The 26,804-nt window shown below is 41.1% G+C and overlaps 1 protein-coding gene across 6 annotated transcripts in view; it reads right to left on the bottom strand.

Annotated features, from left to right (window-relative positions):
- Positions 1-581: 581 nt before the first annotated feature.
- Positions 582-26,804, bottom strand: part of FHOD3 (formin homology 2 domain containing 3) — a 515,605-nt gene continuing 489,382 nt past the window's right edge. For all 6 annotated transcript variants that reach the window (XM_039327161.1, XM_039327164.1, XM_039327163.1 and 3 more), the window contains 4 exons: positions 23,793-23,954; positions 5,862-6,052; positions 1,002-1,194; positions 582-602 (listed from right to left, as the gene is read on the bottom strand). In XM_039327161.1, the coding sequence (XP_039183095.1) occupies positions 597-602; positions 1,002-1,194; positions 5,862-6,052; positions 23,793-23,954 (552 nt within the window). In that variant the 3' untranslated portion in view covers positions 582-596. The remainder of the gene's footprint in view (positions 603-1,001; positions 1,195-5,861; positions 6,053-23,792; positions 23,955-26,804) is intronic.

The raw sequence follows: 26,804 nt of genomic DNA, 5'->3' as shown, positions 1-26,804 counted from the left end.
TATGTGGAAATAGCTCCTTTCTCTGTCTCTTTTGTGTCAGCAGTTTCTGCTTTCTTCTGTTATAGTGCTTTAATACCACCCTGGTTGCTCTGGATTGGATAGCTCATGCTGCAAATGTGCTTTGAGAGCCAGACCTTGAAAAAAAAGGATATCTGCAGCTCTGAGAAGGTAGAGAATCCTGATTAGATGATTAGAAAGATTTCTGAACATGACTTACTTAACAACTGACTTGCTTAGCAACACAAATTCTGGTCCAAATTGTAGTCATACCTATATAATGTTAACAAGTACTTAGTCTGAAGTATAGTGTCTGTGAAATGTAATTTTAATTTCTGTCATTTTCTGTGCCACAATATATTCACAATCAAGTTGTTGATTTCTAATATACTGTAATAAGTGAATGTAGATTAATAATCTATCTTTCATGCAGGCAGAATATGTAAGCAATGATAATTTGTGAATAATAACTTGTTTATGCAAGCAGAGCAACCTGGCAATTATGCTTTCCTCTACAAGAGACAAGGATAAAGTTGCATATGAGTACAGATAGTCTTCGACTTACAATTGTAATGATGCCTGCCCATCACAGTTGGAAATCATAACTACCATAAAAAATGTAACATGAAAAAATGAAAAGAGAAATTCAGTCAGTAGAGAAAAAAAGAGAGAATGTACTTGTCAAGTCTAATGGCTATTCTATTTGAAAAAAATATGCAAAGAACTACATATTATATTCTAGCATCTCTGACTTTCTGATCCTAAAATTCTCCTTACTACTGCTGTTTTTTCAGGGGTCAGTTTAGCTTCAACAATTCTTCAGCAGTAAAATGATTTATCTTAAGTCAGAATTTTATATCTAATTTCAGTTTGGTTGACAGAACACTACTTATAATTAACTACAGCTAATTTTGATAATATCAGAATAACAGCAGATGAATTTGTCAGTTGCTAACCCCCAGATTTATATATATTTTACTGCATGTGATTTATTTTCAACTTACATCTGTGATCATTTTTCCTCTGGTTTTGTTCCTTTCTCTGTGGTTGGCTCGCTTCTGTTTCTGTTGCAAAACCCGTTCCCTGGTGGTACGATACTCCAGTGCAAATTCACTAATAATCTTGCAGAATTTATTGATGTTGACTTCACGGATTGCATAAAGAGGATAGCCCATAAATAACAAGAAGGAGTGGAACCTAGACAACCATAACAAGTTACCTTTTAGAATTTTTCTATGGTTAGTAACAGAATGCCCCCACCCATTCTTTTCATGCAGAAAATCAAATTTTGGCATTTTGGGGGATAGAAGACCTCCAAAATCCCTTCCAACTCTGTTACTCTGTTAAAAAAATAGAGGTTTTTGAATTAGGAACTTATATTCTATGTTTTCCAGATATTTCTGTGCCTTTGAATCCCCTTGCCTTATGTCCAAGGATTTATAAATATAAAGAGAGTGACAACAAAGATATAGTTTGTGATAATTTTTTCCTTATCTTTCATGTGATGATACATAAAATAAATTTTGGAGGAATGGAGGAACTGAATAACATATTGATTTTATTTTATTTTTACTTAATTAATATTAATCCAATATCAGTAAGATAAGGATGTTTGGAAATACTCTAATAAAGAAAAAGATACATATACCATCCATCCATATTTGTCATTTTGATAAATTTCAGATTTATATCTAATAGTAGCAATCTATTGTGAAAGATGGCTTCTTACTTTCTTGTTCCCTAGTAGTATTTATTCATTATGAATTGCACTGTATTCCATTATTTTTTAAAAAGTAATTAAAATATATTTTAAACTTAGGAGCAATATATATACAAAATTATTATTTTTAAGTCTTGCTAATAATAAATTGTTAATAACTGCTAAAAATATTCAGCTGATGTGAATGAGAAAAGCAGATAAAAGTTCTGCATAGGACTCAACTTCAAGAACTTAGTTATTTTAAGAATTAGTGACTAATTGTTTTCTCTCTTACATAATATTCTGCAGAATATCATGTATCTCTTTGTAATGCTCCCACTTGCTGGTTCAGAGCCCTGTTCCTGAGCTCTATGAAAAATAAATCCATGCCTTCTTCCACATGATGCCTCTTCAAGCATTGGAAGACAGCTATCATGACCCTCCTTAGCCGTCTCTTCTTTAGGCTAAACATACTTGGTTCATAAGATTTAGAATCAATCCCTCATTATCTTTATTGTTCTTCTTTGCATTTTTTCTAGTTTCTTTGCATTCTTACATTGTGGTGACCAAAACTGGACACAGTATTTCAGATGTGGTCTGACAATATAGCATACGGCAGGCTATCATTTCCTGTTATCTCAACACTGTCTCTCTCTTATTGCAACATTTGTTCTTTTGGCAGGTGCAGCATACCAGTAGTCATGCTTACATTATAGTCTACCAGGCCATCCAAAATTCTTCTTACTATTGCTAAGTCAGGAATCATCTATCCTGTCACTATTCTCCTACTTTTTCTTAGTATAGAACTCTAAACTTGTCACCACTGAATTACATTTTAATGGAAAAAGCCCAATGCTCTAAATCTTTCAAGATCCTTTTGAACTTCAAGCCTGTTTTCTGAGCTGCTGGCATTGCTTCCCCTCCAACTTTGTATAACTGCAAATTTGCTGAACATTTTATCTTAACATTCATAAAATATTGAAATGCATCTGGTCTAGGACAGAAATCTGAGCACCTTACTGTCTGTCTGTCTGTCTGTCTGTCTGTCTCTCTCTCTCTCTCTCTCTCTCTCTCTCTCTCTCTCACACACACACACACACACACACACACACACACACACTTTAGTATCAGTACTGAGGCCAATTTATCTGGCAGTCACCATTTTGTCCCTGCCCATTTGTTGGTGGGGACAAAAAGGCAGCTGCATTTGGATCCTTGCTGCATGCCCCAAAGACAAACTGCCCTGTTTTCTTTTGCTGACTTCTACAGCACAGTGCTACAGAAATTCTCTAAGACAGCAAAATGAAATAGTTTATCTGGTGCCAGCCATTTTGTCCTCACCTGTTCATGGCTAGGGATAAAATGGCTGCCACTTGTGGATCGCTGCAACATAGCCCAGGAGCACATGGCCTACTCTCCTTCCATAACATGAAGTCTGGATAGCTTCAGAAGATAAGTGTAGGGTATGATGGGCATGTGGAGAAGAGGCCTAAATACTGCACCTTCAAGAGGGATAAAATGGGGGGTACTTCAGCAACCCTGTTATGGGTTGTAAGGCTGAATGACCTAAAAGCCTACTGTTTTGTTAAACAGCCTATTGCACCTTAAGGATTAACTGTAGCATATTGTAGATTTTTATCATAAAGATAGCTTAATAAAAAAATAAAATGAATCTAAAGTATTTGTTGCTGGAATTAAAAAAAGAATTTAAAATATTTGGTGCTGGAATAAATCAAGCAACGGTTTTATGGAAAAGTTTTTATCCTCTTGACCAAACATTCTCAATGTATGGTTATAACCTCCTGGGAGATCCAAAGCAAATTTAAGGAGAAGGGAGTTGTCACACTATTTATTATAATTTACACATATTATCCAGACAGAGGAGAAATGTGGTCAAAATGGCTCCACTTACATTTGATTGCTCTGACTAATCACACCAATCTCAACCTCCATGTAAATATAGAGGATTTTTGTGGGAGGGGGTACTCAGCTTGTCACAAATGTCATGGCAGTAAGAGTACCCCTCCTTAATGATCTACCTTTCTCCAACCAGACTAGAAGTCCCTGGGTCAGGGTAGGCTTGAGAGGAACTAAGAGTTGGCACCTGGGATTCTGGATTGAAAGAAGTGTGACCAGGGCCGGGAGGAGAAAGAAAAAATGATGGCTGCCACTGCCTTCTATTCCTTCTGCTTGTGAAAGCTGTGGTAGTGCCAGCAGCTTGAGTGGGAAAGGCAGAAACTATGTCACCAACTTTCCTGCTCATCATAAGGATATGAGTGATACAATGCCACAATGAGGCAGGAATAGCACTCCAGACTTATCTGGAGCAGCACATTCCCATGGATTGCAAACATTAGTCTCTTCGGTTGTGTACCTTTCTTCGAGCTTTCCACCACCTCCTTGCAAAAAAAAAAAAAAAAAAAGTAAATAAGAAAGGAGCACTTTGGTTTTCCTTCCTTCACATGTTTTACATTTGGGCTTCATGGAAATAAAAACCACTTCTTCCTAAGTGTCTCATAATGATTAAATTGTTGGAATGGCATCTGGTATCCCAGGTTCAAATCCATCTTTAGCTATGGAAACTCGCAAAGTAATTTTGGACCAGTCATTCTCTCTGAGTCCACCCTAGCTCTCACAGATGTTGTAAGAAGATGTACTGTGTATGCTAAATGAGGTTTCTAAATGAAAGGTGAAAACATTTTAATAAATAATTCATTGGTACATATATAAACAGGAATGGGTTTTTTTTTTCTGATTTAATGAATACTATCCTGATGAATTTTGGAGATTTTCTCCGGGAGGGTCAGTCAGATAGACTTTATGGCACTATTGTCAACGCTGCTAACATCAGATGTTCTTGCTTTGACAATATATGAAGATGCAGCCATTTTCTCTTTAACCTGTGTATTACTTTTAGAGTTAGAATTAGATGGTGCTGGAGGGGAGGGGGAAGAATATGCATGGGGATTAGTTAGACCAGTGGTTCTCAACCTGTGAGTCGGGACCCCATTTGGGGTCGAACGACCATTTCACGGGGGTCGCCAAACAGCGCAGTCCACCATTTTTCCCCCTTTTCCTTAGCTGTGCTACTCCCTTTTTTTCTATTGGCTTTTGAAAGCCAATAGAATAAACTCTCTTGAATAGAGTCTAATTCTATTGGCTTTCAAAAGCCAATAGGAATTGTCCAGGCTGTCTCTGCCCTGCTGAGCCCACCAAAAGTCCCATTCTGTAAACGGTGCTGCACCAGTTGAGTAGTCCTCGACTTACGACCGGTTGGGGGGTCGCGGCATTAAAAAGGTTGAGAACCACTGAGTTAGACATAACAATATCTCAGTAGAGCAGTGGTGGCAAATCTATGGCACAGGTGCCAGAGGCAGCACTCAGAGCCCTCTCTGTGGGCACGCGCGCCGTTGCCCCAGTCCTAGGCCTTCAGGTGGGTTTTATAAAATCTTTTCACTTTAGGCCTGCACCACTGTGTGCAAAAAAAAAAGGTTCAATCAATCAATCAATCAATCAATTTCAATTTCTCGCGGGAAAAAAAAGATCTTGCAAAGTTGGAATTGATTGATTGAACTTTATAGTCCCACCCAGTCTGCCGTTACTACTGCAGCCACGCCCAGCCAATGGGCCACACCTACCCAATTGGCTACACCCAGTCAGTGGGTCACACCCACCCGGCACCTGACGACGCGTAAGTGGGTTTTGGTTGCAGTTTGGGCACTCGGTCTCTAAAAGGTTCGCCATCCCTGCAGTAGAGTATTCTTCAAGGTTGTTTGAAATAAGAAGAGATAAGAAATGGTGGGTTATGGAACTGGAGGGAAAGTTCACACGTCAAACTAATTAATGACTGTTAATTGGAGGAGGGAATTATGCTTTGATACTATGTGTTTAGGGGTGGAGAATTCAGATTTTGGTTGCGCCTATGTACGTGCCAAAGCTATGTTGCGCAATTAAAGATTCTTTAAGGTAAACAATGCCTCAAAGTTCTTTGAAGAGTTTCATCTTTCAGAACCATGACAAACATCTTAAAGAAATTAGTTTAAAACCATCTTAAGTAATTAGTTTAAATCAATTATATCTTGACAATAACCTCAGTTATTTTGAAAATACATACTTCTTTCATATAATTTTCATATATTAATCATATTGTGCCTTAATACTCTACCTGTTGATTATTCTTCTGTGGACAATCTTTAAAATTATTATTCTTTCTGCACAGTCTTTAAGGAACTCTGACATTTTTTGCTTTAATGTTGATTTCATTTCATGCTTAGCAATGGCCTTCAAATGATCCCATGATGCTTTGCATCTTTTTTCCATTTGACATAAGTTATCCTGAAGTTGTTCAAAGTCAACCTGAAAGGAAGAAAAACAATACAAAACTGTTATATAGACTAGTACTTCATCTTTGCAGCATACATAAATGCCTTATCTTTCATCATGATTTCCAAACTTTATGACATAAAAATCAATATTTCTCTCTGGTTGTGGAAGGTAGTTCACAGAAAATAAAGTATTCCAACATTTGGGTAGAGAAAGTTAAACAAAGAATGCTTAGTGTAAATGAAGATGATTATTCTGCCAGGATCATAACCCTGAGCAAGGTATTCCTGGCAGTTTGTTCAGGTAAAGAAGACACAGATGCCACATAATAATCTGAGATTTTTTTTAAAAGTGCTTGGTTTTGGCCAACATTATATATTGGAGGTAGTTTTGTACTTTACTCAAATTAACAGAGAACCTAGGTAACATCACTAACTAAAATAACTCACAGGCAATCCTCAACTTACAACCATTCACTTAGTGACCATTTGAAGTTACAATGGCACTGAAAAAGTGACTTATGACCATTTTTCATACCTACGACTGTTGTAGCATCTCTGTGATCAAATGATCAAAATTTGGATGCTTGGGAACTGGCATATATTTATGATGGTTGAAGTGTCCTTCAATCACTTATCACCTTTTTTGACCTTCTGATTAGCAAAATCAATGAGGAAGGCTGATTTACTAACAATCATGTTCCTAATTTAACAATTGCAGTGATTCACTTAACAATTGTGGCAAAAAAGTCACAAAATGGGGCAAAATTCACTTAACAACTGTCTTGCTTCGCAATAGAATTTTGGGCTCAATTATGGTTGTAAGTCGAAGACAACCCCGCAATTATTTTTTTAACTTCTTTTTATCATACTTGATCATTGTATTCCAAGTACAATGGATGACTATGAGTAGCTGTAAGGACCCACCCCACTTTGCATCTTAAGAAGACAGAACTCTTGGAATAGTTCTTCCAACAGGAATCCTTTATTAAGAGAAAATGGTTGCAGGCATGCTAGACAGGACTTGGGGTCCAAGCTCTCCCATTCAAGGTTTTAAGGGGTTCCCCAGTAGTCCCACCCAATCAACCCCCCTTCCAGTGATAGTTTCAAGTATCACAATTCCACCCCGTTTCTTCTTTCTTCCGTCTGGATGGAGACTTCAGATAACTACATGAAAGGCAAATACTCTTCTTTGTTAATGCTAATGTTCTCTGGTGTTAACGCTTTGAGGTTACAATAGGTTACAATAAACACACATTCAGCATTCAGCTCTTTGAAGTCTACTGAAGGAAGTGAGGGCCATAAAGCCCCTTTGTTCTCCCCCTTCTCTCCCTCTTATGGCAGAATCCAAAGAAGGCAGAATTGGGAGTTTCTATATTTGATAATTAAAGATGAAATATGATTGGATTCTGACATCCGGCCCCTCTTAACAATAAGAGAGATCCACCTGAAAGAAAACACAAGTAAAAAATTTAGTTAGGCTTGTTAGGATACTCTGTGTGAAACTTCTTCAATAGCTTCGGGGCTCTGACGTGACGTTTATGGACCCACTCATTTTGTGAGGCAGGGAGGTGTTTCCAGGCAACTAGGTACTGAGTTGTTCCACGATATCTCCTAGAGTCAAGGATCTCTTTTATTTCGAAGTGTTGTTCCCCCTCCACCATGATTGGAGGTGGTGGGGGGGGGATTTTTGGCCGTAGAGGTGACTGATGCTCTCTTTTCAGCAGGCTGCAATGAAAAACTGGGTGTATTTGCCTGAGGTTTTTGGGTAATTCTAATTCTACTGTTACTGGATTTATGATCCTTTTAATTGGAAAAGGTCCTATATATTTTGGTCCAAGTTTTTTACAGGGCTGTAGGGACTTTAGGTATTTTGTAGATAAGTACACCATTTCTCCTATAATGAATGGTGTAGGCTCAACCCTTTTTTTTATCGGCTTGTGCTTTGTATGCCCGCCTAGCTTCATCTAGTGATTTTCTGACTATTGGCCAGGTGTTTTGTAGGTTTTCCATCCATTCTTTCAGTGAAGGGATCGTTGGTTCTTTTGGGGTTAACTCTGGCATAGGGTTGAAACTTTGGCCGTTGGCTATTTGAAAAGGAGTGTAGCCTGTGCTGGAGTGGACTGCATTATTGTAGGCAACTTCTGCAAAAGGAAGTAAGTCCGTCCAATCACTCTGTTGGAAATTTAAAAAACATCTCAAATATTGCTCAAGTACCGACTGGCACCGTTCCGCTTGTCCATCTCCTTGAGGGTGGTGGCTAGATGTCAATCCCTGAGTGGTCCCTAAGAGGGATAAAAATTCCTTCCAAAATGCAGACGTAAATTGCACTCCCCTATCAGAGATGATGCGTTGGGGTGCCCCGTGCAATCTGTAAATGTGCTGGATGAAAAGTTTTGCTAAGGCCTTTGCAGTGGGAATTTTTTGGCAAGGGATAAAGTGCACCTGTTTGGAAAATAGGTCCGTGACTGTCCAGATAACAGTATTCCCATTGCTTTCAGGCAATTCCACTATAAAATCCATGGCTATTTCCCTCCAGGGGGCTGAGGGACTTGCCACTGGTTGTAACAGCCCTGGCGATTTCCCTTGCAACCTCTTTGCTGATGCACAGGTTGGGCAGCTGGCAACATAACTTTCTATGTCCTTTTTTATTGATGGCCACCAAAATTGCCGTTTAATTAAGTGTAAAGTTTTTACAAATCCAAAATGCCCTGCTGATTTTGTGTCATGGCAAAGTTGCATGAAAGTTAGTCTTTGAGTTGTTGGTATATATAACTTTTCCCCTACCCAAGGCAATCCGTCTCTCATTGTGCACACATGTTTGTTTTTCTGGAACCAATCATCTGTTTCCAAACTTTTTCTGAATTCAATCCCAGTTTGGCTGTCCAGTTGTGGTTTTATTTTGGCTTGGGTTCTTGTGGTTACTGGCGCTGCCAGTTGTGACTCTGCCATTATTGGTCTAGAGTCTGTGGTTCGTGCGCTGTTATATTGGGGCATGCGAGATAGTGCATCTGCCAGGAAGTTCTTTCTTCCTGGTAAATGTTTGAGCTTAAATTGGAATTGGTGAAAATGCTGGGACCAGCGGGCTTGTTTGGGATTGAGTTTCCTGGAAGTTTTCAGGGCTTCCAAATTTTTGTGATCAGTCCACACCTGGAAGGGGATTTTGTTGCCTTCCAGGAACTGTCGCCATGTGAGTAATGCCCAACGTATCCCATAAGCCTCCTTCTCCCATACGGGCCAGCGCTGTTCTGTTTCCGTGAGTTTCTTGGATGTATATGCACAGGGTTGCAATACTGCATCATCATTTTCTTGTAATAGCACAGCCCCCACTGCCACATCACTTGCATCTGCCTGTATTATGAAGGGTTTGTCCATGTCTGGGTGCCTTAGTACTGGTTCGGCAGAAAAAAGTCTCTTTAGTCTCTCAAACGCTGCTTGGCACTCCATTGTCCATGTTAGTGGCTGGCTAGGTTTTACTGAGGATGTTCCCTTCGTTTTTAGTAAGTTGGTGAGGGGCAAGGCTATCTGTGCAAATGAGGGGATGAATTGGCGGTAAAAATTTGCAAAGCCCAGGAAACTTTGTAGTTGCTTTCTTGTGCGGGGTGGTGCCCATTCTAATACTGCTCTGACCTTCTCTGGGTCCATTTCAATGCCCTGTGGGGATATGCGATAGCCTAGGTAGTCTATCCTTTCCTGGTGGAATTCGCATTTTGAGAGTTTGGCATATAGGTGAGCGGCTCGCAGCTTCTTTAAAACCGCTCTGACAAGTTTGACGTGTTCTTCTTTTGTTTCGGTAAAGATAAGAATGTCGTCCAAGTAAACAAGGACCCCCTTAAACAGGTGCTCCCTTAGAACGTCATTGATTAATTGCATAAAGACTGCAGGGCCCCCTTGTAATCCAAATGGCAAGACTTTGAATTGATAGCACCCCATGGGGCAGTTAAATGCAGTCTTCCATTCGTCCCCTTCCTTGATTCTCACGCGATAGTAAGCTTCCCTTAAGTCTAGTTTAGAAAAAATTTTCCCTTTCGATAGGTGTGACAGCATGTCTTTCATGAGGGGCAGCGGGTATAGGTTGCTTTCACTGATTGTGTTCAGGGCCCTATAATCCACGCATAAACGTAAAGAGCCATCCTTCTTCTCTCTAAAAAGGACCGGGGCAGCCACTTTAGGCTTAGCTGGTTCAATGAAACCTCTCTCCAGGTTTTTTTTTATAAATCTTTCCATTTCCTCCTTCTCCTTTGGGCTCATGGAGTATAATCTGGGTTTCGGGAGTTTTGCCCCAGGCTTGAATTCAATGGTACAGTCTGTGGGTCGGTGGGGGGGAAGCTCATTCGCCCTCTCCTCACTGAAGACTTCAGCAAGGTCCCTATATTCCTCTGGTATTTCTGTTAATCTTTTTTCCTCTCCTATGGATGCTTTTTCTATTCTTGATTCTGGTAGCCTCCCTTGGGGTTTTAAGTCCATAGGGTCCCCCTTCGGGAATTTGATTTCTGTCGTCCTCCAATTTACCCAGGGGTTCCATTTTTTCAACCATTCCATCCCTAGAATCATTGGGCATTCCATACCTGGGGTCACCACAAACGTTAAGTCCTCTTCATGGTTGCCCAGGGAGAGATGTATTGGCAAAGTGGCTAGGGTAGCTGGCACCCCCCCTGCTATGGATCCATCTAGCTGGCCAAATGAGATTGGTTGTTCCAGTCTCCTGGATGGGATGCCCAGATTCCCCACTAGTGTTGGGCTAATGAGGCAGCGGGTGCAGCCAGAGTCTATTAAGGCTTTCACCTTCACAGCTTCGGGCATGGGGGGGATTAATATAGTCACTGTTTTGAAGATGGGTGTGATGCGTCCACTTACCAGGGGTTCGCCTTCCGAGCTGTCATCTGAGGCATCCACCGTCCCTGTGGTTAGGCTGGAGTTCTTTCCCCTTGGTGAGCAGAGGTGGGGGTTTCTGCAATTTCCATCATTTTCATGGCTGTTTCTTTTGGCTTAGCTGAATACCCTCTGGGTTTGTTGATTGGGGATCTGTCTGGGTTGTGCTGGGGGGCCTTTGAGCGGCATTCTACAGCTCGATGCCCTTCTCTTCCACACTTGAAACACCCCATCTGCTTCTTGGCTGTATCCGATGATTTCACTGGTTGGTGTGTCAGCTCAGGCGGGGGGCGGCTCCAGTGTTTTCCTCGGCGATGCCTCTTCAATATGTCGATCTCTGCTTCCTCTGCCAAGACGTACCATTCCTCAAGTCGATGTGGGTCTCCTCGGGGCAGGCAAGCATCATATAGATCATAGTTTAGTCCGTCTTTGAAACGGCCAAGGAGGATGTCTTCTGGCCAATTCAGTTTGCTGGCAATGGCTCGGAATTCTTGTGTATACTCAGCCACTGGGCGTTTGCCCTGCCTCATCGTTGTTATTCTTTCACGGGCTTTGCGATCAGCCAGGGGGTCTTCAAATCGTCTTCTCAACGAGGACATGAAACGGTTGAAGTTACTGAGTTCTGGGGCATTGGAGTCATGCAGGTTCACCACCCAATCTGCAGCTGGTCCATCCAGGGCAGATTGCACGATCCGGATGCGGGCTTTGTCGCTGGGGATGTCCTGCCCATATTCCTCCATGTAGCTGAGGACTTGGGTTAGGAAAAACCCCAAGCGTGTTGGCTCCCCTTTGAATTTCACCTCCAACGGTGGACGTCTTGGAATGGATCGGTGCCTCCATTGTGGGTGGTAGTGTCTTCCGTCCAGATTTCCATCTTGGGTCCGGTAGGGGGTGGGAGCTCCTGGATCAGTAAATGTCCCTGGGGTTGCAGGTTCCACGTCCCCCTCGGTGTCTCTCCCTTTGTGGCTCCAGGAACTGGGGCGGGCGTAGGGCTCAGGAATCTCCTCTCCTAGGGAGCTGAGAGTTCTCTTCATCAGGTCAATAGCTCTCTCTAGGATCCAGTCTGAGTACGGCATACAGCTTCCTCCCTCTTCACTTGCGTGCAGGGATTTCTCCATCTCCTGCTTCCATTCTGGTTGCTTGGTCCCCCGTCTCAGGGTCACTTTTCTTGATTCCTTTCCCCACTCGCTTTTCTTTCCACCGCCCATCGACCAGTGAGGCTTGTGGTCCTGTGTCTCCACCACTTCTTCTTCTGAGAAATCTGGCCTCTCGGATCCCAACGTCTGGCAAGGTTCCAACTGGGTCAGCGGCTCTCTTTCCAGGGAGTTTTCTCCCTCTCTTGCTTCGTTGTCTGACATGGTAAATTTTTGCAAAATCCCCCGGCAAGGGTCTACCTTCCAGGTGGATTAATTTTGCAAGTCCTGTCTAATGTAAGGACCCACCCCACTTTGCATCTTAAGAAGACAGAACTCTTGGAATAGTTCTTCCAACAGGAATCCTTTATTAAGAGAAAATGGTTGCAGGCATGCTAGACAGGACTTGGGGTCCAAGCTCTCCCATTCAAGGTTTTAAGGGGTTCCCCAGTAGTCCCACCCAATCAACCCCCCTTCCAGTGATAGTTTCAAGTATCACAATTCCACCCCGTTTCTTCTTTCTTCCGTCTGGATGGAGACTTCAGATAACTACATGAAAGGCAAATACTCTTCTTTGTTAATGCTAATGTTCTCTGGTGCTAACACTTTGAGGTTACAATAGGTTACAATAAACACACATTCAGCATTCAGCTCTTTGAAGTCTACTGAAGGAAGTGAGGGCCATAAAGCCCCTTTGTTCTCCCCCTTCTCTCCCTCTTATGGCAGAATCCAAAGAAGGCAGAATTGGGAGTTTCTATATTTGATAATTAAAGATGAAATATGATTGGATTCTGACAGTAGCAGTGTGCAGCAGCAGCCAGAAAAGCTAATATAATCCTGGATTGTATAAACAGAGGCACAGAATCAAGATCACGCGAGGTATTAGTACCGCTTTATAAAACCCTAGTAAGACCACACCTGGAATACTGCAAACAATTTTGGTCTCCATACTACAAAAAAGATGTTGAGACCTTGGAAAAAGTTCAGAGAAGAGCAATTAAGATGATCAAAGGCCTGGAGACTAAAACATATGAAAAACAGTTGCAGGATTTGGGTCTGGCTATTCTAAAGAAAAGAAGAAATAGGGGTGACATGATAGCAGTAGTCCAGTATTTGAGAGGCTGTCACAAAGAAGAGGGGGTCAAATTATTCTCCAAAGCACCAGAGGGTAGGACAAGAAACAATGATTGGAAACTGAACAAAGAGAGAAGCAACCTAAAATTAAGGAGAAACTTCCTGACCATGAGGACAATTAACCAGTGGAACAGCTTGCCTCCAGAAACTGTGGGCACTCCATCACTGGAGATTTTTAAGAAGAGGCTGGATAGTCACTTGTCTGAGATGGTATAGGTCCTCCTGCTTGAGCAGGAGACTGGACTAGAAGACCTCCAAGGTCCCTTCCAGCTCTATTCTATTCAAAGTAAACTGCCTTTGTGTTATGTGAGACATATTTATAAGTTTGAATGTTTGTGGCAATACATTTTATTGCTATAAAGTTTAACATGGAAGAAGCCAAAAAGTTCCTCAATAAATAAGACAAGAACTGTTAAGGTCATTAACCATAAAAAGTGTTTAGATGGCAATGCTCCAGAATTTGGCTTATAATGTTAAAATAGAAAATCCCAGTGAAATTTCATTACATAAAGATACATACTACATAAGATACATTGTGTAATTGCTAAACACAGATGCAGTGACAATTGTGGATATACATAAATTGCAATTATGTTTTTGTTATCATACTAGGTCATGGAATACATATTCAAAATGAATTAGGACCATCTTCTTACAAATACATACATTATAAATAGGAAAATTTCATTTATTATCTTTTATAGAAGAAATAAACAAACAATAGTGTTTAAAAAAAAGCTAAATCCACTAAACTTTTATATTTGATGTATGACCTAGAATTAAGGGATGGGAGATTAGATTTTGATTAGATTGGTTGAGATTTAGGGGCTGTTGAATAAGACTACTAATTCCAGTAATTCCTTCCACTCTGGAAGGAAAATGGTATTCAGTTAGCGATCTACCTCCTATTTTTTTCTTGTTTTTTGATGATTTTCTAAAATAAAATGATCATATGAGAAATCATTTTTCCTCTGTTGCATTTACTCAATGAAATGATAGTATTATGACATAATAGATCAGACAGGTCAAACATGCGACGTCATGTGATGTTGCGCGATATATCAGAGCTTTTTCCCCATTGCTGGCAATCGGGTGGGTGCGGTTTCTTGGGGATGTGTCCAGCCCGCAGGCCGGCAGTTTGACACCCCTGCAATAGATGAACTTCCATGGGGAAGAGGAAGAAACTAGCTTGTGCCTAGGAACTATGAATCAGGGTGAAACAAGTTTTTGCAAATGGAAAAAAAAAGTCAATTCACATGGTCTGCAGAAAACAGAGCCTCATGTCAGATTTTAAATAAATCCAAATGAATCAAAAATACAATCTAATTGCTAAACACAGATGGTGACATGAATTTATTCTGTATAAGCATCGTGTCTGTTTGGTATACTGGTTAAGGTAGCAAGTTAGAAATCAGGAAATTATTAGTTCTAGTCCTGTCTTAGGCATGAAAGTTGGCTGGGTGAATTGGGCTAAGAGTGAGTGATTGGGGCCAGTCACTCTCTCTTAGCCCAATTCACCTTACAGGTTGTTATTGTGGGGAAAATAGAAAAAGGAGGGAGTATTATGTATGCTTGTCACCTTGATTTGATTGATGGAAAGATTAATTGACTGAATAAAAAATAAATAATATAAAATAAATGAGCAAAAAAGATGATTAGGGAACTAAAAGTATATGAGGTATTAAGTTTTCTGTTCGATGCAGCATTGAAGAGGCAGTAGATGAAAAACAACTCTCTTTATTGTAAAGTCAAAACAGAAAGTAACAACCAATGCTCCACCCATACTTATACACTCAGCCTAAAGGCGGCAGCCAATAGTAACACAGTATTCTCCCGCTTAAGTGCATAATAAGTAGTCTGCAGACAGAAAATCTAGTTTGTTGACCATGTGGCCTGCTAACTGTTTTCTTCACAGTTCTCAGCATCTCAATTCTCAGACTTTAACACAATACATTACACCCCTTCCCCCTAGATCATTTACATGTACAAAATCTTTTCTGTTTGTGCAAAACATTACAATTGTTCCAATGGCAAAAATACATAAGCATTCAAGTTTACAATGACAGAAATCTTATGTAGTCATTTAAGTACTTTGGTGGCCCTTTTGCCCACTCTGAACATCTCAGAGCTACCGTTAGCTCCTGGTCTATGAGCTCGCCTGCCAGGCTTGGTAGACCGGGGCTGTGTGTTCCATTTGTCATGTGTAGAGCCAATTCTTGGAGGCTGGTCTAACCAGGTAGACCCAAGCCTGTGTCCATCTCTCTGTGGCTGGTCTGTCTTGGTAGACCTGAGCCAGTGTCCCGCTGTGGAGTAGGGCCCACCGGACTGACATGTGGAGCTGATTGATGGCATTGTCCCGTAGCCAAAATGCCTGAATTAGGGGCAGTTTCTTGGTTTGCAAACCCCCAGTTTGGCAATCAAAAAGTCTTACCCTTGCTTGGGGACTCGGATGCATGATCGCAATCATGTTCCCCCTCCCCCTGAACAGAGTCATGAGCTAACGGCTGGGTTACTATCCTCTGTCGCAGCGGGTCAATGTGTCTGCGAAGCACACAACCGTCTTCCAAGACCACTTTGTATGAGAGAGGTCCTGACACCTTATCAACCACAGCTACCACCCACAGTGCCCCTTGCCTGTAGTTTCGCACCCACACTGGGGCGCCAAGTTGCAAGTGCCTTGGAGCCTTTGGCTGCTGTGCTTGTAAAACAACCCTGTCTGGATGTAAGTGATCCAGCTTTGTGATCAAGTGCTACCCCCATCTTAATTCTGCTGGGCACCTTCCTGTAGAAGTGCAGGGCATTGTGCGTTGGCAGAGTAAGAAATCTGCCAGCCTATGGTGCCAGTTGCTGTTGCAATCCTCTTCAAGGATTCCTTGGTCATTCTGACCATGCGTTCTGCTTGGCCATTAGAGGCTGGGTGAAAAGGAGCCGAGGTGGCGTGCCTAATCATATTAGCCCTTATAAAGGACTGAAATTCTGCAGAAGTAAATTGAGCCCCATTGTCTGAAACTATGACATCAGGGAGCCCATGCATTGCAAAGATGCTGTGCAGAACCTGGATGGTCCTAGCAGTAGTCATAGTGGATACAGGAACCACTATGGACTGGCTGTCCACTACTATGAGGAAGAGTTGCCTCTGAAAGGGGCCTGTAAAATCAATATGAATCCTCAACCACGGGGCTTGTGTGGTTTCCCATCTGTGGACTGGGGCATGTGGCATTTCTGGCCTTGACTGCTGGCAAATAATGCAGCCATGGACCTGGGCCTAAATATCTTTATCGAGCCCAGGCCATCAAAGGTAGCTTCGCATGAGTGCCTTCATTTGGAATATTCCCAGATGTCCCTCATGCAGAGATTCAAGGATTCTAGCCCTCAGTGAAGTCGGGATTACGACCTGACCGCCCCACAAAATGCAACCCTTATGAGCAGATAAATCGTTCTTCCTTCTCCAAAAACTCTGAAAGTTAGGGCCCGGGCACATTTCTGGCCATTCTGTGAGCACACAGTTCAACACGCGACTCAGGGTGTTGTCTGAAGCTGTCTCAGCAACTACATCCCCTGCATTAAGGGGAGACTCCGGCAAATCCTGGATAGCCAGGATGCAGTTAGCTGGAGTGGGTCTGGCTCTAGGTGCGGTAGGGGTAACCTATTAAGGCTGTCTGTGTGGCCTATTTCTTTGCCCAGTTTATGAATCTGACTGTGTTCAGCAGGTCAGCAGTTCAAATCTCACCGGCTCAAGGTTGACTCAGCCTTCCATCCTTCCGAGGGAGGTAAAATGAGGACCCAGATTGTTGGGGGCAATGTAAATATATATATATATATATATATATATATATATATATATATATATATATATACACATTGCTTACTGGTGTACACCGCTTAGAGAGTGCTTGCACTTAAAGCGGTATATAAGTCTCATAAATAAATAAATCACACAATAACTATAAATGGATAGGAATATTGACCACCTCAACATCCTAGGAAAAATAATCTGGGGTGTTTGCTTGTTTGTAGTGAACAACCCCAGAAGTGGTTTGTGGTCTGTGAAGACCGTGAAATGGTGGCCATACAAATAGTCATGGAACTTTTTTATACCCGGCACGATGGCCAATGCCTCCCTATCGATCTGTGCATAGTTGCATTCCGCTGAAGAAAGAGTTTTAAAATAATAGGCTATGGGAACTTGTATCCCGTCAGCCTTAAGATCGCTTAACACAGCTCTGATCCCGTACGGGGATGCATCACACGCAATGCTAATTGGCAGCTGCTCATTAAAATGGGTCAACATTGCATGTGATGACAGCAGTGATTTAACTGCTGCAAAACTTCACTTGTGGACGCTCGTCCACTTCCACTGAGCCTTCTTGTCCAAGAGCCGGTGTAACGGCTCTGCCACTGCGGCCTTGTGGGGAGGGAAGGCATGATAAAAATTAAGGAGTCCCAAAAAGGCCTGAAGTTCTCCTTTTGTCTTAGGACTGGGTGCCTGCTGAATTGCTTTGAGCTTGGATTCAGCAGGATGAATGTCTTCGGCATCTATACAAAAACTGCAGAACTCTGTAAAAGTAACTCCAATTTTACATTTTTCTTGCTTTAGCTTCAGCCCCGCTTCACGGAAATGCTGCAAGACTGCCCTAAGCCTATCAGTTAGGATTTCGACTGATTCCCCGGCTATGAGGACATCATCGAAATACGGGCACACACCTGGAATGTTTCAGAGCGTGCACGCCATTATGCTCTGAAAAATCCCTGGGGCTATACTAACCCCGAACTATAACCGCTGCACCTTGAAAGCTCCCCTGTGGGTTACTATGGTCTGGGCCTCAGCCGTGGTGTCGTCCACCGGCAGCTGCTGATAGGCCTGGGCCAAATCTAATTTGGCGAAAATGCGACCTCCCTGTAGAGATGCCAAAATATGGCTGACTACAGGTACCAGGTACGAGTGCTGCTGGAGGGTTTTATTTAGCGTGCAATTATATTCGGCACAAATGTGGACCTCCCCGTTGGCCTTAAGTGGCGTAACCATGGGAGTTTCCCATGGACTGCTATCTACCGGCTCTAAAATGCCTTGTAGCAACAGCTTGTCCAACTCTGCATTGATTCTTTGCTTAAAAGCGAAAGGCACCCGACGAGGTTTTAGCCTTATTGATGCTATTATGGGGTCAAGCTGGAGGGCAATTGGCGGGCCTTTGTACTCTCCTAACTCTGGGCTGAAAATATCAGCAAATTCCTTACAAACTGCCGAGAGGCTCGATATCTGCAAACTATTTAACCTGGTCACTTGAATTCCCAATACATCAAACCAATCGAGGCCGATGAGGCTAGTGCAGTTACCCTCAACTACTGTGACTTCGAGGGGACCCTTGAAATTCCTGAACTGCATCCCGAGTGTGGCCTCCCCCTTGACTGTTACACGGGAGTTTTTGAAATCGGTTAGAACGAGGTTCAACAGCCTGAGCTTAACTCGTCGCTGCGACTAAAAATTTGCTGGAGAGTCCTTTAGGAAATTATTAATAAAATCAACCCAGTGTTCAACTCCATGTCACAAGGAACCCCTTGCAACTTGACTTTGAGATGCAACTTCTCCCTGAGTGGGCGATGGGCATCTGTCCTAAACACGCTCCTTCTACTAGTGTAATAGCCCACCCTGTTTTGTCCGGGAACCCCGGTACCTTTCCGAGGCAACTCTTCTGATGAGTGTTCTCTCCTGAGACCCCTACAAACAGCGGCAATGTGGCCTTGCTTGTCACACGCCTGGATAGTTGCTGTGCAGAACTGGCATTCCACCCATTTGTGTCGGCCTCCACACCCAAAACATTGAGAAAAGGGAACTTGTCAATTGGTTGTTGGGGCCTTCTTTCAGGTGGTGGCTGTAACTGATCGACTTCATGGTCTGATTCGGTATCTTCAGCTCTCTCGGCGTCCTCTTGGAGGATGGCCTCCGTGCAAGGAGGGCTCTTGGAGAGCTGTAGGGCCTTGATGGCTCTGCCAGCTGTTTCTTCAGCTGTGATTTCCCACAATGCATCTTGGAATGAGATAGTCTCTTTCGTGAATATCTTCTGTTGAAGCTTCCGACTCCTTAAACCACAAACTAAATGGTCCCTCAGTCTTTCTTTGAGGTCTTTGTCGAAGAGCAGCTATAAAGTTGGCGGCGGACTCGCCAGAATGTTTATTTTGATGTTTGAAGGCATGCCGCCAGGCAATGACCAATAGCTTGGGCTCAAAGTATTCTTTGAGCATCTTCTTAAGTTTTGAGTATGCAGTGGACTAGAATGGAGGTGGTGCAACCAAGTTCTTGGCAATGTTGAATGTCGCCTGACTGCACACACATAGCAGCATCGCGGCCTTTAGACCGTCGTCTCGAACTTGGTTAACCCGCAGGTAATTTTCAACTCTCGCGACATAGGAGTTCCACCTCTCTAGATGAGCAATGTCGAATTCGGAGAGTTTTCCAATCTTAGCCATGGTGAGTTTTTTGCACGCCTCTCAATGCTTCGTGCTGCGCAGACTTTCATGGGACTTCCAGGGCAGATCCTTGGAAGCACTCTCCTCCAGCATTTCTGTACTGGTAGGATAGAGTGGAGGGGGGGGAAACACCTTTCCGACCAAGAATCTGCTAGGCCTAACCCCCGTAGTAACTCAGCTCTTTGTGGTGAGGCAGCATGATCCCATCCTCGTCGCCAGTGTTATGTTTTCTGTTTGATGCGGCATTGAAGAGGCAGTAGGTGAAAAACAACTCTCTTTATTGTAAAGTCAAAACAGAAACTACAACCAATGCTCCACCCATACTTATACACTCAGCCTAAAGACAGCAGCCAACAGGAACACAGTATTCTTCCCCTTAAATGCATAATAAGTAGTCTGCAGACAAAAAGTCTGGCTTGTTGGCCACCTGGCCTGCTAACTGTTTTTTTCACAGTTCTCAGCATCTCAATTCTCAGACTTTAATTCAATACATTACATGAAGTACGGTTGCAGGAACTGGGTATTTCTAGTCTAGTGAAAAGAAGAACTAGGGGGGCAACATGATAGCAGTGTTCCAATATTTGAGAGGCTGCCACAAAGAAGAATGGGTGAATCTATTTTCCAAAGCACCAGAATGCAAGACAAGAAGCAATAGAGGGAAACTAATCACCAAGAGAAGCAACCTAGAACAAAGAAGAAATTTCCTGACAGTGAGAACAATTAACCAGTGGAACAGTTTGCCTTCAGAAGTTGTGGGTGCTCCATCACAGGAGGATTTAAAAAAGAGACTGGACAGCTAGTTGTCTAAAATGGTATGGAGTTTTCTGCTTGAGCAGGCGACCCACCTCAATTTTACATCTTAAGAAGACAGAACTCTTGGAATGTCTCTTCCAACAGGGATCTTTATTAAGAGAAGCTGATTGTAGGCATGGTAGACAGGATCTGGGGAATCCTCTCCCATCATTCAATGTTTTAAAGTGTTTCCAAGCAGCCCTCACCCCACAGTTTTTCCAGGCGATTCAATCCATCAGTCCGCTCCGTCGGCACGATCACTCATCCTCTTTTCCCAGATCCCAGGCATTGCATTTCCCACCCCTTTTTCCTCACTGCTGGCAAAGGGGAGTGAGATGAAAGACGATGGCCACATTGTTATGGTTAGTTCTCTCGATGAGAATCCACAAACTACAAATCACTTTGTAGTTAATGAAGGAAGTGAGAGTCATAAACCCCTCATGCTTACCCTCCTCCCTGTTCATAGTATGACAGAATCCAGAATAGAGTAAGAATTGGTTTTTCATCAGAGTAGGTAGATAGAAATGAAATATAATTGGATTCTGACAATTACATTATTTTCCAGCACCTGCAAATTGCTTAATATCATCTAAAGATCAACCAGATCAGGTTAAAATATCATATAATGCTGATGATTATCAGCAGGAAGACTTTCCATTGGTGCTAGAGACTACAATTGATTTCCTAGGAACTTTTCTCCTCCATTTCCTTTAAAAAAAACAAAAACCTGAATGCCATTTTTTGCATCGCTTTCCTTAATCACATATACTTTGTCCAATATCTAGTTAAGATCCTATCTAGGATGGAAGGACTTACCAAGTGATTTATGCCTTCATCATTACTGCAATATGCCTGGCATGAGATTATCTTATCATTGAAAACTATTTTGAAGGTGTAATTGTTATAGAATAAATAACATATGTCCTGGTGAGTGACAGCCATGCAACATTTATATAGTGAAGATTGCAGCAGCTTCTAATTTGGGGGGGGGGGCAACTTAAAATGTCTCCAGCACTGCAGGACCATTCTATTGAGATGAACTGACCAGTCCAATTAAGTTAATTGCTTGGTAAACACTTCTCTTGAGAAACTGAAATACTGGTAGTTTCTGGTGGGTCTATGGCAAATTAAATGTCTTCAAAGAAATAGAACTGGAACTGGAGAGAGATCGACATCCAAAGGGCCAACTCTGTATATTGAAATCTCTCCAGATGAAGGAGAGATTGTGAGGTAGCCTACTTTCACTATACAAGTGCTTCTTGTAAGTAAACTGCAGGAATGTAAGTTTTTGCAGTTCACTCAAGAGTTAAGTGGCTGGGAATCATAGGATTGATTCCATCTAGGCTCATAGGACAGTAAGCTCAGCTGAACTTCATTTCCTATGTTTTTGAAATTAATTATTCTACAGAAATAGAGAGCTTTTCTTGTATGGCAGGGTAAGACCCTTCTTGTTGAGTTTTATTTTTCTCTGGATTACAAAACTAAAAGAAGTATTAGAGATTAAAGAAATTTTTGATAAAAATTTCTTAGATTCTTAACAAGGAGATGATTTAAGAAATTTTGAAATGGACAAGCAGATAGTTATTTTAAAAGATTATTTTAATGAAAGCTCAATGCAATAAATTGTAATTAAGTGAATTGGACCTCCATGGTCCAATTTTTTGTTTTGTTTTGTTTATTCTAAAGACTTTAGGTCAGAGGTCCCCAACTTTTGGCACTAGGGACTGATGCCATGGAGAAAGGTTTTTTCTGCAGACCAGAGGGGTGGGTGGTTTTGAATACTGCCTGCATCCTGAGGATGGAGCTTTGCTTGTTTGTGCGGCCCGCTTGCTGACATGCTGCGGATCAGTGCTGGTCCACAAAGCAGGGGTTGGGGACCCCTGCTTTACGTAATTGGTGAACTTTAAAAACAAATGATATTAGATTGGAGAAGGATACAGAGGCAGAAATAGATAATGTTTATGTAATAAATTCAAGATTTGCAAGAACAAGACATGTTGCAATGGATATTTTGGTGCATTTTGTGAAGGAAGAAGCCAAGAGGTTATATTTTACCACAGCATTTTAATACAAGACAATTTCAGTGAGATTTTTATATGCACAAAGGTGGAAAGATCTGATGCTATCCACAATGGAGGAATGGATCATGAAGATAGAACTGAGGTGGACAAATTGACTTCTTTGATCAGAAAAAAGATATTATCCTTTGATCGCCACGATGTAAAAGAGATGTTGAGACTCTAGAAAGTGTACAGCAAAGAGTGACCAAGATGATTAGGAGACTATAGGCTAAAACATATAAAGAATGATTGTTGGAATTATGTCTAATTTAATGAAAAGAAGGACTTGGGATGACATGACAGCAGTGTTGCAATATCTAAGGAGCTGCCATAAAGAAGAGGGCAGTCAAACTATTCTCCAAAGCACCTGAAGGCAGGATAAGAAACAATGGATGGAAACTAATCAAGGAGAGAAGCAACCTAGAACTACGGAGAAATTTCCTGATAGTTAGAACAATTAATCAGTGGAACGATTTTTCTTCAAAAGTTGTGGAGGAAGAGATTGGACAACCATTTTCTGAAATAGTATAGGGTTTCCTACCTGAGCAGGGTGTTGGACCTCCAAGATCCCTTCCATTATTCTGTTATCTATTTTTACTGCTGATTGGAAACCCTTTATAAACTTGCAGAAAAAAATGAAAAATTTATAGTTTTGGCAATTAGAAAAAAATAGATTACAGAAAAAAATGAGAGTCAATCACCTATTCTCCAGGATTTTCCATCTCTAATGGACAGAAGATTTGCCAAACTATCAATAAATTTCCCTAGAACTCTAGTTGCTATTTTAAATAAATCAAAAGCAGTGATATTTCCTGAAAATCTCTCAAGTTCAGTTTGGAGATCTTATTTCTTCAAGCAGGTCACCACAACTGGTTAGAGGAATACTGTATATTTACTCTTCTCAAGAAGATTGAGACAAGAATTGGGTGGTTTTGTTTCTTTTTTTTTTTTTTTGCCCTTTTGCTATCTTCATAAACCATTTTCTTTTTGCTTTCTCTGTTTTCATTTTTTAAACATATCCAATATATTGTTAATTCAGTTTAGAATTGACAATTTATTAACATTTCACAACAGTTTGAGATTAAAAGAACAGACTATATATTTAAAAACCATGAGAAATCTATTAAAAAGAAAAAGGGAAACTGCTATAATTTAAAAATTAGAGAGGAATGATGTAAATCAACCTATTTCTAAGTTTGTAAGGACTATTTGAGAAATGGATAAAACAGCAAAATGTAAATGTTGCATGTAAAGTATTATTTATTCCTTATGAAAATGCACCCTACTATTACAGATTTCTTTGCATTAACTGACATACCTTGGCTGATCTAGTGACGGCTCCAATCTCAGAATAAAGATCTGTGCTATCTGGAAATGTTTCCACCACTATTGTGCATACATGATGAAGAAGAGATTGTTTATGGACTGTATCTTTGACTTCAGGCACTTTCTCAAGGTAACTTAGTTCAAAGGCTTTAGTCTGTGTGGAGAAATGAAAAAAAGAATAAATTATTTGACATCATAGGATCATAGACTGGAAGGAATATTGGAGAACTTTTAGTCCACTCTCCTGCTCAAAGTAAGAATATAGTATCCTGGACAAATGGATGTCCAGTCTTTTTTTTAAAAAAAACCTCTATTGATGGAGCACACACAACTCCAAAAAGCAAGCTGTTCCATTGATTAATTTTTCCCTAGCTTCTATCTATTGCTTCTTGGCCTACCTTCAGGTGTTTTACAGAAGAGGACCTCCTCTTCTCTATGACAGCCCTTCAAGTACAGGAAGACAGCTAACAAATCATCCCTAATCTTTTCCTTTGTTTGGCTAGATATACCCAGTTCCATTAACTGTTCATTGAATTTTGGACTTCTTACTATCTTCGATGCTCTTCTCTGCACTTTTTCTAGGGTCTCAGCATCTTTTTTCTCTCATGCGAACAGAACTGAACACAATATTCTAAATGTTGCCTCACTACTGTAATTTAAAACAGTATTATCATTTCTTGTGATCTTGCTGCTATCCCTCTGTTGATGCAGCCTATGACTATACTGGCTTTTTTGGTAGCTGCAGCACACTACTGGCTCATACTTAAGTGGTTCTGCACTAGGAAACCTAGATCCCTCTCATCATTAATAATGTTGAACCAGACACCATCTACTCTATATCCATGCATTTGGTTTTTCCTGCCTAAAAGCAAAACCTTACTTTTCTTACTGCTGAACCTCATCTTACTGGATAGGACTCACGTCTTAATCTGTCAAAATCCATCTGAATCTTGAGGTCTTCCAAAGTGTTAGCAATTCCCCCCAGCTTGGTGTCATTTGCAAATCTGATGAACTCCTTTTCTACTCCCTCATCTAGATACTGAAGAGCATTGGGCCTAAGACAGAACCTTGAGGTACCCACTCCTGGTGGATGTGATTCCATTGAATATTACATGTTGCATGCAGTGGGTCAGCCATCAGAGGATGGTATTGTCTATCCCAAAATATTCCTTCTTACCAAATAGTAGGTCTACTTTGTCAAATGCCTTAATAAAGTCTGAGTAAACTATATCCATAGCAATTCCTTGATCCAGTTAATTTAGTTACAGAGAAGGCAATAAACTTTGGAATCACCTGTTTTTAACAAAGCATGAGACTTCTAATGTATGCCCTGTTCATTTCTAGATACTCACAAATCCATTACTTGATCTTCTTTTTCAGGATTTTCCCAGTTATTGATGTCAACCTAATTAGTCTGTAATTTTCTGGATCCATTTTTTTGGGCTTCTTGAAGACTGGATTGCTTCTGCTTTTTTCCAGTCCTCTGGTACTTCCCCATGCTTCAGAAGCTGTGAAAAAATTTGTTCAGTGGTTCTGAGCTCGCATCTGCCAACTCCTTCAGAACCCTGGAATGTAAATCTTCTGGTCCTGGGAATTTGAACTCATCTAAAATGAATAGGTTGTCTTTTACCAATTTCTTGCCTATTTTGACTTGCTTTCTTTTTCTGTCTCCCATAGTACTGCTTTTGATAGTTGGATTATCTTTTCCTTTTCCATGAAAACAGAGGCAAGGAAGGTATTCAGAAGTTGTGCTTGCTATCTACTCCCATTAGTGGACTAATCTTTTTCTTAACTTTTCTTTTCTTATTCATTACATATTGAAACTTTGTTATTTTTAGCTTTTTTTGCAAGTTTTAGTTCATTCTGAACCTTAATGTTCCTTACTCCATCCTTGCAGATTCAGGCAATTGGTTGATGTTCTGTTCTAATTATGAGTCCCTCTTTCCAGTTTTAAACTTGCCCTTTTCTCCCCCTCAATTTGTCAGAGAGATCTTTATGCAACCATGCTGGTGTCATCTGGGGTCGATTTTTTCTTTCTTTCTCCATGTTACATGTTTGATCAGGCCTTAATAATCTAATTTTTAGAGTTTCCCAAGCATCTTGAATTGTTTTTCCATTTTGGATTTCCACAGACTCCTTCTTAATCTCTTTCTTAGTTTGTTGAAATCAGCTCTCTTGAAGTCTAGAACACTAGTTTAACTTTGTTCAATTGCCTGTTCTTACATTGAATCCTAGTATGACATAGTCATTCTCCCACAAAGTTCCCACACTTTTGATCCCTTCTATCATTTCATCCCTATTAGTAAGAATTAAGTCCTGTATAGCTGACTCTCTACTTCCTTTCTCTACCTTTTGAGGTACAAAGTTGTCGGTTAGGCATATCACAAACCTATTTGATCTCTCACTTGCTATAGAGTTTGTCTTCCAGTTTATGTCAGGGAAGTTAAAATCTCCCATTACTACAGTGGTGTGTTTTCTCCACATCTTATTTAACTGACTAGCAAAATTTTCATCTATTTCCCCTGGCTAGTTGGGTGGCTTGCTGTATACACCTACCGCAGTGTCATTTCTTTTCCCTCTAATCTTTACCCAAATGCATTCAGGAAAGCTTTCATCCTTGTTATTGTATATTTCTGTAGAGGTGTAATGATTTCTTACGTATAATGCAACTCCACTTCCTCTTTTGTTAATCTGTTTCTTTTGAACAATTTACATCTTTCTAGCAATATGTTCTAATCACGAGTTTTATCCCACCAAGTTTCGGTACTGCACATTATCACACCTACATTCATGTACTAGAATTTCAAGTCCTCCCTGTTTGTTCCCCAAACTCTGAGCATTAGGCTCTTTATGGCCTGTTTCATAGCTGAGTAGTCCTTTCTTCTGATGATTACCTTCCTCATTGTCTGATTTGTTGTCATGGGGTTTATGCCTGAAGTTTGATTGTAAATATTAGCAAATAATCATATTTATTATATTTAAATAGTGGCATTTAATTTGGAGT

The sequence above is a fragment of the Crotalus tigris genome, unplaced genomic scaffold (assembly GCF_016545835.1).
Source record: "Crotalus tigris isolate CLP2741 ecotype Arizona unplaced genomic scaffold, ASM1654583v1 scf7180000024351.1097467, whole genome shotgun sequence".
Lineage (NCBI taxonomy): Eukaryota > Metazoa > Chordata > Lepidosauria > Squamata > Viperidae > Crotalus > Crotalus tigris.
This window is presented reverse-complemented; position numbering and strand designations above follow the sequence as displayed.